General features: G+C 43.3%; 1 protein-coding gene across 4 annotated transcripts in view; it reads right to left on the bottom strand.

Annotated features, from left to right (window-relative positions):
* The window catches only part of RPTOR (regulatory associated protein of MTOR complex 1), a 118,624-nt gene that overhangs the window by 84,202 nt on the left and 19,379 nt on the right, over positions 1-15,043 (bottom strand). For all 4 annotated transcript variants that reach the window (XM_042894866.1, XM_042894865.1, XM_042894864.1 and 1 more), the window contains exons 4-5: positions 7,047-7,205; positions 3,626-3,772 (exon numbers count right to left, since the gene is read on the bottom strand). In XM_042894866.1, the coding sequence (XP_042750800.1) occupies positions 3,626-3,772; positions 7,047-7,205 (306 nt within the window). The remainder of the gene's footprint in view (positions 1-3,625; positions 3,773-7,046; positions 7,206-15,043) is intronic.

Here is a 15,043-nt window from a genome sequence, read left to right on the forward strand (position 1 = left end):
GAAATCTCCAGCCTACTGTTTTATCATTGTTAGCACAGCACACTTAAAACGCCTGCTTAATTTTCTAGAATTGCACTGTATTTATATGCACTCACAGAATCATCAGAGCTAGCTAATGAGATGATTAAAAGCATCCATTGCCTTCACGTCCATTATATGTTATAAGCAAGCTCGAAAGCAGGCATATGCAAGGTGTTTTCTAACTAGGTTACTGCCAGCCCTGTAGGAACCATTCCCCTGCTGCTTCCTGACAGCAGCACGAGGTCAGTCCTGCCAGCCCCAGCACCTCCTCGCAGCCAGAATCCCTGCCACAGTGCTCAGCAGTGCCAAACAGGACATCAAGCAGGAAAGCAACAGCAGGAACTCCTGTTTCCAAAAGCTGGGGTCAGTTTCCAGCTCTTAAAAATATTTCTTGGGAAAAGAAAACAACAGCAATCTGTTACAAATATTAGAACAACCCTTTCCACACACTTTCCACCTCCCTTCCCCCCCCCCAAAGGCAGGATCAACTGCAGAAATGAACCGTTAATCTGATATATCACACTTGTTCCTGCACCACCACATCCAGGCCATGGTGCTAAGTGGCTGGGTGCTGTTTGCAGCTGGCTTTGGTGCCTTAGGGAGCCGCGTCTTCTGCCCTTCCTCCTCACCTCCCTCAGAGAAGCAGGCTTGTGGAAGATAAAAAGTATTTCCAATTGTGATGTGCCTGCCAGGATGAGACATGACAGATCCCTGCCTCCGGTACACGAAGTCATCATCATCATCTTGCTGAAACCGATGTACTTCTTCCCAGCCACGCAGCCCTTCACTCACACAGATCAGCAATGTCTTATTTATTAACAAGAGGCATTTCTTAAAATTTCCTATTCAAGGGCTGTTTTGGAGGCAGCTCTCTAAAGAAGACAGTGCAGTGCTGGTGGCACAGTGTTATCTTTCCTCAGGTATCTGAGAGAAGCGTTAACTGCTTTCCTATCACTCACAAGTTATTCCTTTTGTGCCTCTATGAAGACAGAGTAAGATTTAGATTCCACATTAAGAAAGAAAGCCTTTATATTCAACAGACAGCAAAGAACTAAATAGAATGGAATTGCAAGCTCTAAGTATGTTGTAATTAATTCTTATAGTCCTGGTAGAACTATATGTGATCTGATGGCATCAGGCCAGCAAGCAGGGATCCCTATGGCTGGATCTGAGCCTGTGGTAAATGAAGACCACATCCTAGCCCTCACTGATCAATGCTGTAACACTGCAGATGAAAACATTCATCCTGCACAAAGTGAAGCCTCCAGATCTGCTTGGAAAGTCACTGATATTTGGCTTGTCTGCCCATCTCTCAAATGCTTTTAAAGATTGCTTGACCATACTTAATACCACAGAAAACTTAGAAGAATAATGGGAAAAAATATGAATTCTGATTGTTCTAAGTATGACACACAGCACTTAATGAAAACCATGAGCTACAATGTGTGTTTAATCTGAAAATTCAATTTCTTAGTTGGTCGCTTGTGTCAAATGATTATCCATCTACTGCAGTTTCATGGCATGTAATCCCTTCCTCACCCTCTCTATGCTTCACAGTATTTTCTCTCCTTAATTAACTTCACCAACTAATTTCTAGATATCTAATGGAAGGCACATTAAGAAGAAACACATTACTATCAGTATCTAAAAAACTGTGTATTAGCTGTGACTACAGAATAAGAACTTTATAACTGATAGTCGACTACTGCAGTAGCTTACACTGGGAGAGGGCTGCACTGTGTGAAAGCCAGGAAACATTCAGGAATTAGCCAAGGCTTCATACACACAGCACACTCAAGCCACAAGAGAGTGCAACTCGACACAGCACTCCCAACAGTAAGAGGTTTGATTGGACCAGTTTGCAAAACGCTGAGATATCAGAATCTCCGCAAGCAATGTCTGCAGGCATGGCCTCCTGCAACCTCCAGCATCCATCTCACATCATGGATGTTCTCAGACGCATAAAATTACATCTGGAGAAATAGTTGGTTTCCATTATCCCAGCCAGCAAGTTGTTCTAGAACCTTATCCTTTGGATTTTCTAAAATCTTGTAGACTAGACTGACTCATGGACAGCTATACACCTAATTGCTCTTGTATCAACATTATCCTATGAATACTTCTCCTCCCATAAGCTTATCCTTCAAGGAATTTATACACACAGCCACATCTTCCCTCAGCCTTCACTCTATCTGATTAAGAAAACAGCAAGCTCCTCTAATCTCCTTTTGGTAAGATGGGCTAACAATTATCTTGATCACCCCAGCAGCCCCTCTGAGCACCAGTTTCAGCTTCACTTTGCTTTTCATGAACTTGGACACCAGCAGAGACAATGCAGAGCCCCACAACAACCAAGGAGAAGAGCCTCATAGAGAAAGCAGGGACAAGGAGGGAGAGTGAGGGTGGGTCCATTTTAACCTGCTTAGGAATAGACTGAGGAAACAAAAGAAAAAAATCTTAAGGGCTTATTTTACAAACAGAAAGACTGCTGAAGATACGGCAATGAAAGCTGTGGGCTGACAAAAAAAGAAAAGAAAAAAACTTGAAAAAGGAGAGCAGATGATGACCACCAGACATTTTTCCTCGACTTAAAGAGACTGTAGTTTTCATAAAGGCATCTATTACCAACACCACTGATCCATTCTGCAGTTTTATATTCTTCCCAAGCCACAGACTTCAGGAGGAATCTTTACAAAGTACAGCAAAGTCACTGATTGAAAAGGACAGGAAAACTGGAAAGATCTACATGTCTGAAGCTATTAGGCTGGTGTCTGTTACTAGGTGTATTTCTGCTTGCCAAGAAGTCATCACAAAAGCATCTTCAAAAACTGGCATTTGGAATGAAAGGAATTAGAGCCAGGGCTAGTGTTAACACCTATTGACAGTTACACTTGCTGCAGTCAGTTGCCCATTAACTAAAATTCTTCCTTGAAGATTTTTTTTAATTCCATCTCTTTGAACGACAGGAGAACAAAAAGTTAATCTTCCAAAATGTGCCTTCCGTGCAGGCTGAAGCAAGCAGGGGGATCTGGGAGCAAAGAACTCTGCATCCCAGGACGACTCCTGCTTCCTTACCTTTCACTCTGCATTTCGGATTTACTTCAATAAATGTATTAGTAATTATATTTGCAATGAAAGGCAGCTTTCCATTAGACACACATCCAGCTTAAGCATTCTTTGAAACCAAAATCATCAGTGATGGTCCCTCTGTGCACCAGGTTTATTTAATTTGGTTTCACGATTTTGCATTCGGCTCAACAACACGAACTGCATCCAAATACATACCCACACACTACACTTGTGAATCTAAAATAAACATGTCTCGTTCACTTCTGCATTTATCTCAGCAGAAAAGACCATTAGGGCACAAATTGATTCTATTAACATTACCATTTAATTAGCACTTGTATTAAAAATTATTCAAACTTGAATAGAATAGCAAACTAAACCAGACAGACTGGAGTGGCAAATCATTTGCAAACTAATTTCGATTTCAACGTGGCTTTAAACATTTTTTTTTCAGCTGTGTATGGCAAAACAAGCTTAAACTTAACCCTACTGCACAAACAGAAACAAAAAGCGTTGCAACAGGTCGTGATCTCACCTCCAGCTCTTGCTCCCTCTGTAGTGCAAATTGTTTGAACGACTTGACAATAAGGCCAGCATTGGAGCAATCATACACGAAAATGGAAGGACTGCCCATCCAAGTCTGCAGGTCGTATATGGACAGAGGAATATACTGAGTATAGTTCTGAAAGAAGAAAGAAACATTGAAGTTACAAAGAGGCAGAGAGGCAACAACAGCACTTCCACTGGTAATCAAACATATGATAAAATCCAATTCTGAAAGCACAGGACAAAATCTGGATTGAACTCTGGACATGTTAATCAAGATCAGTATCAACCAACATCTACTAATAAGAACTACAAATCCAACGTCAGTACAGAAAACACATCAGATTCCACTGTGGTATTGTTTGCAACACTGAACTCAAACTAAAATGCTGAAATGTTAGTGTGTATCAAAGCACTCCTTACGCTTCCAACCAGCATTTAACAGTCCTCATTTCAGCTCAGATTTCTGTAGTGCTGATCAAAGATGTAAACCAGATGTCTTTAATTTAACATCAATCATCTCAAACTGAAAATCCCATCAATAAATCAGGACTGATAATTAAGACTACGCAGCCCATCAGCAGCCACCCCATCTTAATTTAATGAGACGCTTCAGGATTTTATTAGCTTCTGTGCAACTTTCAGAATTATCCAATATCATAATGCCCACAAAGCAAAGTCAAGTACCATCAGCTCTGCTTCTATAAACATGAACAATCTTCCTCCTTCTCTTCCTCTAATTGAAGCAACAGCTCCTTACAGAAACAGAGGATGAAGGCTCAGGCTTTAAGTTAGCTACGAGGAGTCGAACCTCAACCTCGAGAGCAGAGCTGAAAATACACACAGAGATTTCTGCTATCTGAGCCCACGAAGAGTCACTGCTGGACGTGGCTGCCTGCAGAACCCTTTCCATCTGCAGCCAGAGGGCAACCTGCTCATGTTGGTACCGCGCTGAGCTCTGCCCGAAACCAGCAGTAAAAGCTGCAGTGCTCCTATTAACATCAGCAGCATGATGGATGGGATCATAACTCTCATTTAAATTCAAGAGACTTAAAATAGCTGTAATAAAACTTCGACAAAAATCAAATTTTCAAGGACACGTCGGTGTATATGAAGGCAGAAGTGATTCGAGACCATATGTTAGATAAGGTAGGTAATACCAAGTCAGCCCAAAATCCAGTTTTGCCTGTACATAAAAAAGTTTTGATTGTTCTATTCAAATCAATAGGAAAAATTGTTTTGTTACAAATTTTTTAGGGAGTCAGGAGCTTGGCAAATTGTTACAGGATGGAATGACACACGAACAACTTACTCTCGGCACAGACCTGTCATAAGGACACCCCGAGGGTGTCACAGTAAGTTGCAGAAAGAAAACCTGCTCTGACACGTATTACTGATGAGATCTTAGGGACACACGTTGTTTTAACTTTAAGTTTATAAAGCATGCTGCTGCAGTTCAGGACAGCAGCTCTGACCACTATTGTGCTACCACAAACCAGCACAAATTTATGTTCCATGATTACTGTAGGGGTCACACACAGCTTATCAAGCCTGCTAATAGTATGCAAGCGAGAGAAGTTGAAGGAGAAAAGAGTGTTAAATAATGGCTTCCTAGCGTGGCTGCTCAGGGTGAGGTGCTGCTGGGGCTGTGGGCACAACAGAACTCTGTGGGTTGGGTTTCATAACAAAAACGTTTTCCTGGGTTAACCAACATCTCCCAACAGCCTGTGGAAATGAACGACACGACAACTGAACAAGAGAGTGAATTGGCATCAATTTCATAATCCATATCTTTAAAAAAGCTCAAAAGCATTTCAAAGAACGTTCCTCTGGTTTTCAGAGGAGTTCCCCAGAAGTCTGTGATAAACTTGTTTGAACTTTGCAGTCTCTGTTTCTCTTTTTTCTTAAAGCCACACTGTGATTTTGTCAGACAGCAGCAGTGAGCAAAACCACATGGACAACATGGATCCTTATTACTTCAGCAGTGCTCACAATAAATGCATGAAAAGCAGATGACTGCATCTTGATGCTTTGTTTCACTGAAAAGTTCTATTTCCAATTCCTTCTCTACCAAAAAAAAAAGTCAATATTTGGTAACGTGCTGCAAAAACTACCAAGTTTCACTGTCACTTGTCAACGTTTATGACAATTAAGGTTCTTCTCCAGCAGTCCATAAAGATACATAAAAGACCTCAGTTCTTTATAACTAGAGGAGCCCACATCACATCCCCCAGCTGAAACTGCAGGCAAACTGGCAAACACCCAGTAAGCTCTTAATAAAGCATTTGGCACAGCACACAACTTCATTGAGCAGTAATTTCCTCTTCTTCCATGTGTAACACATTCTGCTCAGCATTCCTACTGGCTTATTTATTACCCACTGGCTGTTAAGTAAGAAGAAGGTCACTCCTATTTGTTCTTAAACACCAAATTCAGCTTCAAAATAATCATTTAGGATGGTGGTCAGAATACTAATCGAGCCTCCAGCAGAGATGCACCAGAATGAAGTTATGCCCTTTTGCACTTTCTCCCCTGCCTTTCTCTCCTTGCTCTTTCAAGCTATTATTGAATGCTCATTCAATTACAAAAATAATACATGAGAAGTATGAGAAAAGAAGTTCAGTATGTTCCTGAAATAAAATAGGAGCGAATCTCTGCAAGCTGTGTCAGCTGGATGCACTCCCCCACCACCAGCAGCACCTCACACACTCCTAAGACTCCCTTCGAAATCAGTTACCTTTTAATAGAACACTGAACAGCTTTACTATCACATCTATATCACACCTGGTACCACCAGAAAGGTGCTGCACAGGATCTACATAGCTGTACAAATCATGGCTAAACAGGATGAAAAGACTAAATGGAAAGTCTTTACAAAAAATAAGAGATACACAGAATATTGCAGAGGTTCCTCGGTACTCTCTGATCTGGAATGAGAGCTTAATTAAATGATTTATTGTTCTCCTGCAAATCATACTCATGCAATTTGGACAACAGCTATTTAGTTAGCTGAGCTTTCAGAGAATCACTAAGTTGGAAAAGATCTCCAAGCTCCCCAAGTCCAACCCCAACCCATCCCACCATGCCCACTGACCACATCCCCCGGTGCCACATCTGCATGGCTCTGAACACCCTCTGGGACAGTGACAGCCCCAACCCTCTGGGCAGCTGTGCCACACTGCCTGGCCACTCCTTTTGGGAATGAACTGCTCCTAATATCCAACCTGGATGCGAAGCTAACATCATGCTAAGAACTCAACTTCAAGAACATGGAGAAGGCAGACAGCTGTCGGCACAGAACCAAACGCCTGCAGGCAAGTCACATCCTGAAAACTCATCAGTGTGACAGAACATCAGGAGCGTTTACATAGCCATGAGGGAGATTCAGCTGCCTTAGCCCTGCTTCTCACCTTATTGAAGACCCAGATCTCCCCGTTCACCGTCGGCCTGGGCACTCCATGCCCATTGTAGTGGAACAGCACCCGCTCCTCCTTGGCATTGCGCCGCAGTGATGTGCACAGCTTCTTCACCTCGTCCACCGTCGGATCCAGGCTCTGCTTGTACCTGGCCTGTGGACATACAGGGTCATTGTTCATAAGTGTTAAAAAAATACACGTATATCTAGTTAAGGTGCAAGCAACTACTTAAGACAGAAGCATTTCCATATTTTGGTACACTGGGAGAAGATGACAAAATGGTTACTGGACTTCTTTAAAAACCAAGTACCCCCCAACTTGGTGTATGCGAATACAAGCAGAACAACCCACACATGAACCTGATATTCCCACAGGGGCAAGAAAAGGTCAAAACTATCAAGAGCCCTCAGCTCGCTTTTGGAAGCACCTGGGCTCACTATCACAGCCTTGGGGATGGACTCTGTGTTATCAATCCTAGACACCTAACTCAACAAGCTTGTGATTCATAGCACATTTTTATGTTTGGGGGAAAAAAATGTTAAAAGAACCCAATACTTCAAAACACTTTTGCTCGACTGAGTTCAAGATGTCTATGTAGTAAGCTAGTTTGTCGTACTCAAAAGTGCATTTTCTTGAAGCAAGGCCAAATAATAACAGCAAGTCTTCCAGATGTCCTTTGAAAGATAAAAGCCTGCATCCCTCTCTTCTTCAGGCTTCCAGAGAGACTGAGAATCCAGAATCACAATGGCTTAAAAAGTACTGATATACTGAAATAAAGAACCACCAAATCTAAGAGTAGGACAATTGTACACACATCTACAAAATCTGCTGTTGAAAGCCTGCTTATAAGTCAAGGTCTCAGAAGTTAATGCTTTTTAACCTTCCTTCTATAGCATGCAAGGATAAGAAAGTCTTAAAATATCATAGTAAAAAGCACGAAGCACTTTATTTAATATAAAAATGTTTTGCTTATCTGTGCAGCTTGAAAAACAGGTATCATGCTGCTCAATTAATATGCAGTACCTCAAGCCAGTAGGCAGGGTGGGTAGAATGAATGGTATCATTTGCATGATTACAGCCATGAAGCAAAGCAAGCAAGTGGAAAAAAAAAATATTAAGAAAGAGCCAGTGATCTGACACACTCATCCTTCCTGGGGACTTCCACACTAAGGAAAGGTAAGAGGCTGTATTAATCTCAGCACAGTCGCCCCATCACGTCTTTCTCTCCTCTTTCAGCGTTGTTATCAAGGTGCTGATGTGCAAAAACGTGCGCCTTAAATCACGTTCTGCCTGCTGGTACCTTCACCAGGCACTACAACCAGAGTGGTTGGTCATTTTTCAGCTCCCCTTTTTGAAGGAGAACAAGCTCATCAGAACACTCCTCACGCCCTGTTAGCATAAATATTAAATACAGCTCGCAATTAATGGAGGTGAATTCACACCCTAAAACTAAAGGCTGTAGATCTAAAGACCCCAACTGTAAACACATAATTTACACACTGGGAAACACAGGGCGGAGGAGAATGAAAAGGAGAGGAGGGAGCCTGTAAATAAGCAGACAATTGCCTACCTGTCAGCTCAGGACTCCCCAGCATCAGTTTATTACACATCATTCAGGTGCACGATACAACCAATGGATATCCGAGTAATGAAGCAGACCAGATGATCCCCCTTTTTATTTTTATTTTTATTTTTATTTTTATTTTTTTAAAACTTTTCAAGACCTTTCTCAGTGGTATGGAATGAATACCAGGAGAGTAAGTGCTGTAATTACAAGTCCAGAATTTGTCAATCTGATGGGCTGGGGATGCCAGCTGTGGGGTGGAGGAGCAGCTATTTCATTTCATGCCCTCTGGGACAGTGGTATCTCCAATAACTGCTGAAATCAACCTAAGGTTGAATACAAACCAACAAATGTTGGCCTGTGCCATCACACACTTTGCCTACTTGGTGCTGTGTTAAAACAACGCAGCTATGCCCATCCCCAGACATGCTGAGCTCTGCTGCCAGGAGTCCTGCTCTCTCCTTCAAGAAGGAAAGCCTTCAAACTCTAAAGGGGAATCATAGAATCACTAAGGTTGGAAAAGACCTCAAAGCTCATCCAGTCCAACCGTTCACCTATCACCAATAGCTCCCACTAAACCATGTCCCTCAACACAACATCCAGCCTTTCCTTGAACACCCCCAGGCTCGGTGATTCCACCACCTCCCTGGGCATCAATTCCAGTGCCTGACCACCCTTTCTGAACAGTAATACTTCCTCATGTCCAGCCTGAATCTCCCCTGCCATAGCTTGAAGCCATTCCCTCTGGTCCTATCGCTGATGACACGAGAGAAGAGGCCGACCCCCAGCTCACTACAACCTCCCTTCAGGAAGTTATAGAGAGAAGAGGGTAGGTGGGAGAACAGAGACCAAAGAAGCCCTGGCGAGCTCCCATTTGCAACCACAGTCATCCGTAACACAAAAGGCAGAAGTGCTTTTTCCTTACAACACAGAGATAGATACAGATAGCTGTAGATATTATGACAAAACAGACTAAATAGCAAACTTGAAGGAGAAACTACAGTTTGCATGAAAAAGACGAAAAAAAAATCCTACTTTTTCTTGCAATGCTTTTAATCTTTTGTTCAGCAGAGTACTTGCAGATTAAGGACAGCAGGATACTTTCCTATGGGAAATGAAAGACTGTCTTCAGCACGATGCACATTCATATAACACTGCTAAGCAAGGACAACATGTTACTGCTCAGCACTTCTAATTGAAAGATGTCACTATCATTAATTAATGAGTTTGGGATAGTAAAAACTTAAGAATGTCTTATAAAACCATCCATATCAATGAATAAATAATAGCTGACTCTAGATCATTAAAATACACAGAACTCCCTACAGTAAAGTCAAATAATTTCCTTTAGGATCTCCCGGTCTAAGGGAGGTTCCTGCAGCTCTCCCACCCAGAGCCGAGGAGCAGGGCAGCGCATCCCATCCCCCAGTCAGCTCCGTGCATTTGTTTTAACTGCAACATCACAGACATGAGTGACGAAAGTAAGTTGTCTCATCACCCCTCCCCACCACTGCCCCATCGCTTTCAGGGGATAAATAAAACAATGCTGCATTCCCTGATCAGCAGGGGATAACAGGAACCCCCTGGAATGAGTCTGACTGGAGAGGGAAAACCAATTCGCCAACTTCTATCCCACTGGGAAACGTCAGCAGTTATTGGCTGCACAAAGTTATTCCCATGGTTTTATGGATTTTGTGCCTAAATGAATGGCTGTGCCTCAGAACCGCTACCTAACGACAGGTTTTCCTTTTATTTTGAATGGGATGAAAACAAATCAGATGACCTGTGGTAAAGGCTTCGTGTGGCAGCTGCCCCCCAAACCTCAGCAAGCGCTGCGCTTCCCACGTTGCAACAAACATTTTGTCCCAACATGGCCCGATTCGTCCTTACGCTGAACTGTAATCATCTTTCCCACTTCTCAGAGCAGTTGTACTGCTCAAGGTGAACCTCTGCAGAAGGGGACGCAGTGGGATGCTGTGCTGCTGCTGCACTGTGACTTGGATCCAACCTGAACCCCAGTTTCCAAATGCAGAAGATGCATTAAACCTGAGACTCCGCCGCACGCGCAGACAGCCTACTTAGCATGATTTAATTAAGAGGAATCAAAGCAATCTAATTATTGCAAGAGAATGTTTTTGGAACAATGCCCAACTTGGAGAAACTGAACTATGAAAGGCTTTCCAAGGAAATAAGTTACCAAGGAACAAAAGCAATGGAGCCAACAGCTGGAGGGAGGAAAGCCATTCCCTCTCATCCTGTCGCTGTTAGCTGGGAGCAGAGGCTGACCCCCACCTCGCTACAACCCTCTGCTAGGGAACTGCAGGGAGCTCTTTCCTGAGCCTCCTCTTCTCCAGACTGAGCCATCCCAGCTCCCTCCGCCGCTCACCGTAAGAACTTCTCTGGGCACAACTCCAGCATCTCCAAGTCCATCTTGTAATGAGGGATCCAAACAGAAGAGGGGATAAAGCAGCGGGTCCTGAAGTGACAAGGGAACTGCTGCAGCACTGCCAGGCCCAGTTCCAACCTCCTGCCCCTGTGGGCTGAACCCCAGCACGCACACAGAGGAACGGCCCTGCAGGATGGACCCAGCAGCAGCTTTGGGCAGAGGACAGATCAGCAGCTCCAGCCCAGGGACTGAAAAAGCACCTGAGATGGCTGAAGGCCTGCTAATGACAAACACCACAAACAGCGGATTTGCTTTTCTCTAAAGTGATAAAAGTAGAATTGAATTAATCCAGATTGCACGCTTTATAGGGCAGCTGTCAGCTTGATGCAACGCGTCCTCCGAGCGGCTGGAACAAACTCTGGCTTAGCCATAAAGCAGGTTGGTGTCAGTCAGGCAGCTCATAGCCAGATCATTCCATGGCTGTTATGCCACACAGCAAGGCAGCACCACTGACGTTTTTTAAAAACATTCATTTTTTAGCACATGGGAAGCATTGAAAACAACGAAAAAAGATCGGCACTGGTCTTCCCCAAAACGTAACTCCTTCAAAGACTGGTGGTACAGTTTTTTGTGTTTGGTTTAGTATAATTAAAAAGACATTTTGAATAACATGGCCATTGAGAAAATGAAAAGTGTCAGCAGCAAGAACGTGCCTGTTTACATGGCAGTGAATTAAGGTGAAAACATCAGAGATTACTCAGACCCACAGCACCACATCTCCACACCTGTGCTTCTGGGCTGATTTTTGTGCTTGCATGAAAGCTCTGCCAACCCACATCTCCATTACAAAAGCAAAGTCCAGAGACTAGGGTTTTTTGTTTTTGTTTTTGTTTTTTTTAACTATTTAAGGCGTATTCATCATGAAAACAATCTCAACATATGTGCACCATGCCAGCTAATGAATCCAAAGCATCTTCACCTGTGCCCCAACGTTTCTCTTCTATATTTCTATTAGGGAACAAGGAAGGAGCAGCAGTGCATGCACACTTGCAGTGTTTAGGCACAGTTATCAGTGTTGAATACAATGATACACAAGAAAGTGAAAAACCAAACCCTTCGTGCCATGTCAAGTGCTGGCAGTTCTGTAAGCCTTAAGATACAAAGAGAGTTTGTAAAGGCTGATTATACCATATACACATATACAGTACAATTAGGAGTGCCTGAAAAACTGTTAATATAACAAGTGGTAAATAAAAGCTCCTGATAAATACTGTCCTGTAACAGTAGAATCATTGGCCAGTATATTAAAGTCTGATCCGGAATGATGGTGTAAGAAAAAGCAATTGTAAGCTTTCAGCATCGCTTCAGACATCAGCTTTAGGGTATGAATACTGCAGTATGGTAACCTGCACACCCACAATGCAGGACAACAAAATGGCTCAAGAGAACCTCCCCCCAAAAAAAGGCAAGGTGAGCCCAAACCTGCAATAGCACGGGGCCTTCACAGCGATGCGTTGGGAACATTTTATTACCGTCAGCCTTTCTAAAGGCTTATTAAAAGATTTGCATGAAAAAGTGTTCATAAGGACAGCATACCTTTTCAGCAGATAAGCCTGAAGAAAAACCACTCTCTGTGCCACCGACAGAAATAGAGCTAATAACTGCTATGTATATCCACGTCACGTGTGCTCCGCGTGCCCACGGCGCAGACCTGCCGGCCAGGTGGCAGCCCCAGCTCAATGCTGGGCACAGCACAGCATCTGCAGAGAAGGCCCTGTACAAAGACTTGCTTAAGAGCAGTCAGGAGGGTGAGAAGCACTTCTCGTCTCCAGGAGCGAGGTGCCTGAGGCACTGCAAGGGATGTTTGGCACCACGCAGCACCAACACCGCATCCCAACACACTGAGCTCATCCCCACCGCCCCCAAGGAACTCAACCCCAAGGGGCTTCTTTCCCAAATTCTCTCCAAGCACACTAACAAGCAGCTCGTGCTCCTAACAACTTGTGCTACTAGTTGTTTTCCATTCATTAATTTCCTTAAAATTAACTTCATTACCGTGGGGCTCTGTGATCTCTTAATTTCGACGCTCGTTCTTCTCCCCGACAGCACGTTGGCCTCCTTCCAGGCCTTCTGATGTTGGAGCTGCTTTGGTGAGAAGCGACATCCTTCATTCCTAGAGAAAGTACTTTGCTCTTTGGTTACTTCAAAACTGTGATTAATATCCCAGCCCTGTGATTTACAGCCATTTAATTTTAATACTTACTAAAACACATTTTTCCTTATATCAAAGAAAGATTTAGGATCCTGAAATTACACGGGCTTTGAAAACACATCAAAAAGTAGACAAGCTGTGAAGTGTACAAAAATACTCTTATTTTTGCACCAACAAAACAAGCAAACTACATGGAAAATAATTCCTTCACGAGAAGCAGAACCAAGGGGAGCACTGCCCCGACTCTGCTGCTCTTTCTGGATTTCAGCAGCAAAACCTGAGCAAGGCACAAATCCCATAGGGCTGCCCCCAGCCTGCCCTGAGCCCAGGAAGGCTGCAGCTACAACAAGCCTGCTTCAAACTGTTTGGTAAACTGTCCAGGCCATCAGAAATGTCTGATTACCAGATATAGACAGCTTGAAAAAATATTAACTGCAATGAAGAAATACTTCTACTTATGGATGCTTCAGTTTACGATCTAAACCAAGCACAAGAAAGGCTCCTGGAAGGTGTAGGCAAGTCCTCTGTAGGCATCCGGCCGCGTTTCAAAAACACATCTCATCTCCTACATGATAATATATTCACAGCAGCCAAGACTTAAACAGCTTAATTTGCTGGATGTCCAGGACAAAATGCATTACTAGAGCTAAGCTGGGAGGGTGGAACATTTATTCACCTGACTGTAGTCAGCAGCACAGTGACTCTACCTTTCCTCTGCAGAGTCTTTGACCTTGCTTTTAAGTCCAATGTGAAATGAATTCTAAAGTACCTAATCCTCACTGTGTGGATTCAGTATTCAGCAGTACTTCCCAAAAAATACCTTTGAGCCATCGGTTAAGAAGAACCAATGTTGACAAAAGGGAAGACAAAAACCAGGAGTGCTAACCTCAAACATGTGCTGCTGCAGATTTGGGAGACAGGTGTGTTCCTCAGCAACCACAAGATGCTGTGTTCTACAGGGCTGTAGGACGTACCCAAATTTCACCCATCAGCCCATACTGCACTGGAAGGAGACCTCCTTCCCTATTCAAAATAAACATTCCGAGGTGGCTGCGTACAGAATTGTGCATTTACAAACAAGAGAATGGGTAAAAGAACTTCACTGCTTCTCAGTACCAGATCCCTTTCCTCAGCCTGATGGTAGTTTGATGGCTCTGACAGGTCACATCACAAAATGCGCTAACAGGATTTTAAGTACAGACCAGGACACATCTTTAAAACCGACTTAGTCAACAGCTCCTCAGCAACAGTGTCATTTTAGTACTATTCCTTCTTTATAACATCTATTTTAAGAGCTCTTTAAAGTTTCAGGCTCTGCGTCTTCTTGTTAAACACAGAGAGCCTGGTGGGACCCAGCTGCAGGACCACAGCGCGATGTGGAAGTGAAGCCTCAGACTGCTGGCTCTGTATCTGGCCCACGTCCTCAGCAGGACATACTGCTTAACCTAGAGTGATACTGGGACAGGAGGTGATATCAATGCTAAATAATTACCTAGATATTTCAGGCCTTCCTCTGATAAAAAAGAAAAATTGTTTCACAAAGTGGCATTCAGATTAAGGAACATCTTAATGGATCGGGAAGGGGGAAAAAAAAAAAAAGCAAATGTTCAGAGCTTACACTTTTAAATTAGTAAGAGTGAAACTATAGTATTTCAGGCTTCTCTCCCTCATTCTGCCTTAGAGATGTGAGCAGAAAGACAAATGCAAGGCGCTTTCTCGTAACGCCAGTTTGCACAGAGCTCTGCTGTCTGTGCAGGACACAGCTTACGCTGCCCAGAAAAGTGCCATTCACGTGCCCAAGTCTGCAGAGATGAATCCTTGTCCAGTGG

This window comes from Lagopus leucura, unplaced genomic scaffold (assembly GCF_019238085.1).
Source record: "Lagopus leucura isolate 7727_CA_CO unplaced genomic scaffold, USGS_WTPT01 111-10_obj-0_obj, whole genome shotgun sequence".
NCBI lineage: Eukaryota > Metazoa > Chordata > Aves > Galliformes > Phasianidae > Lagopus > Lagopus leucura.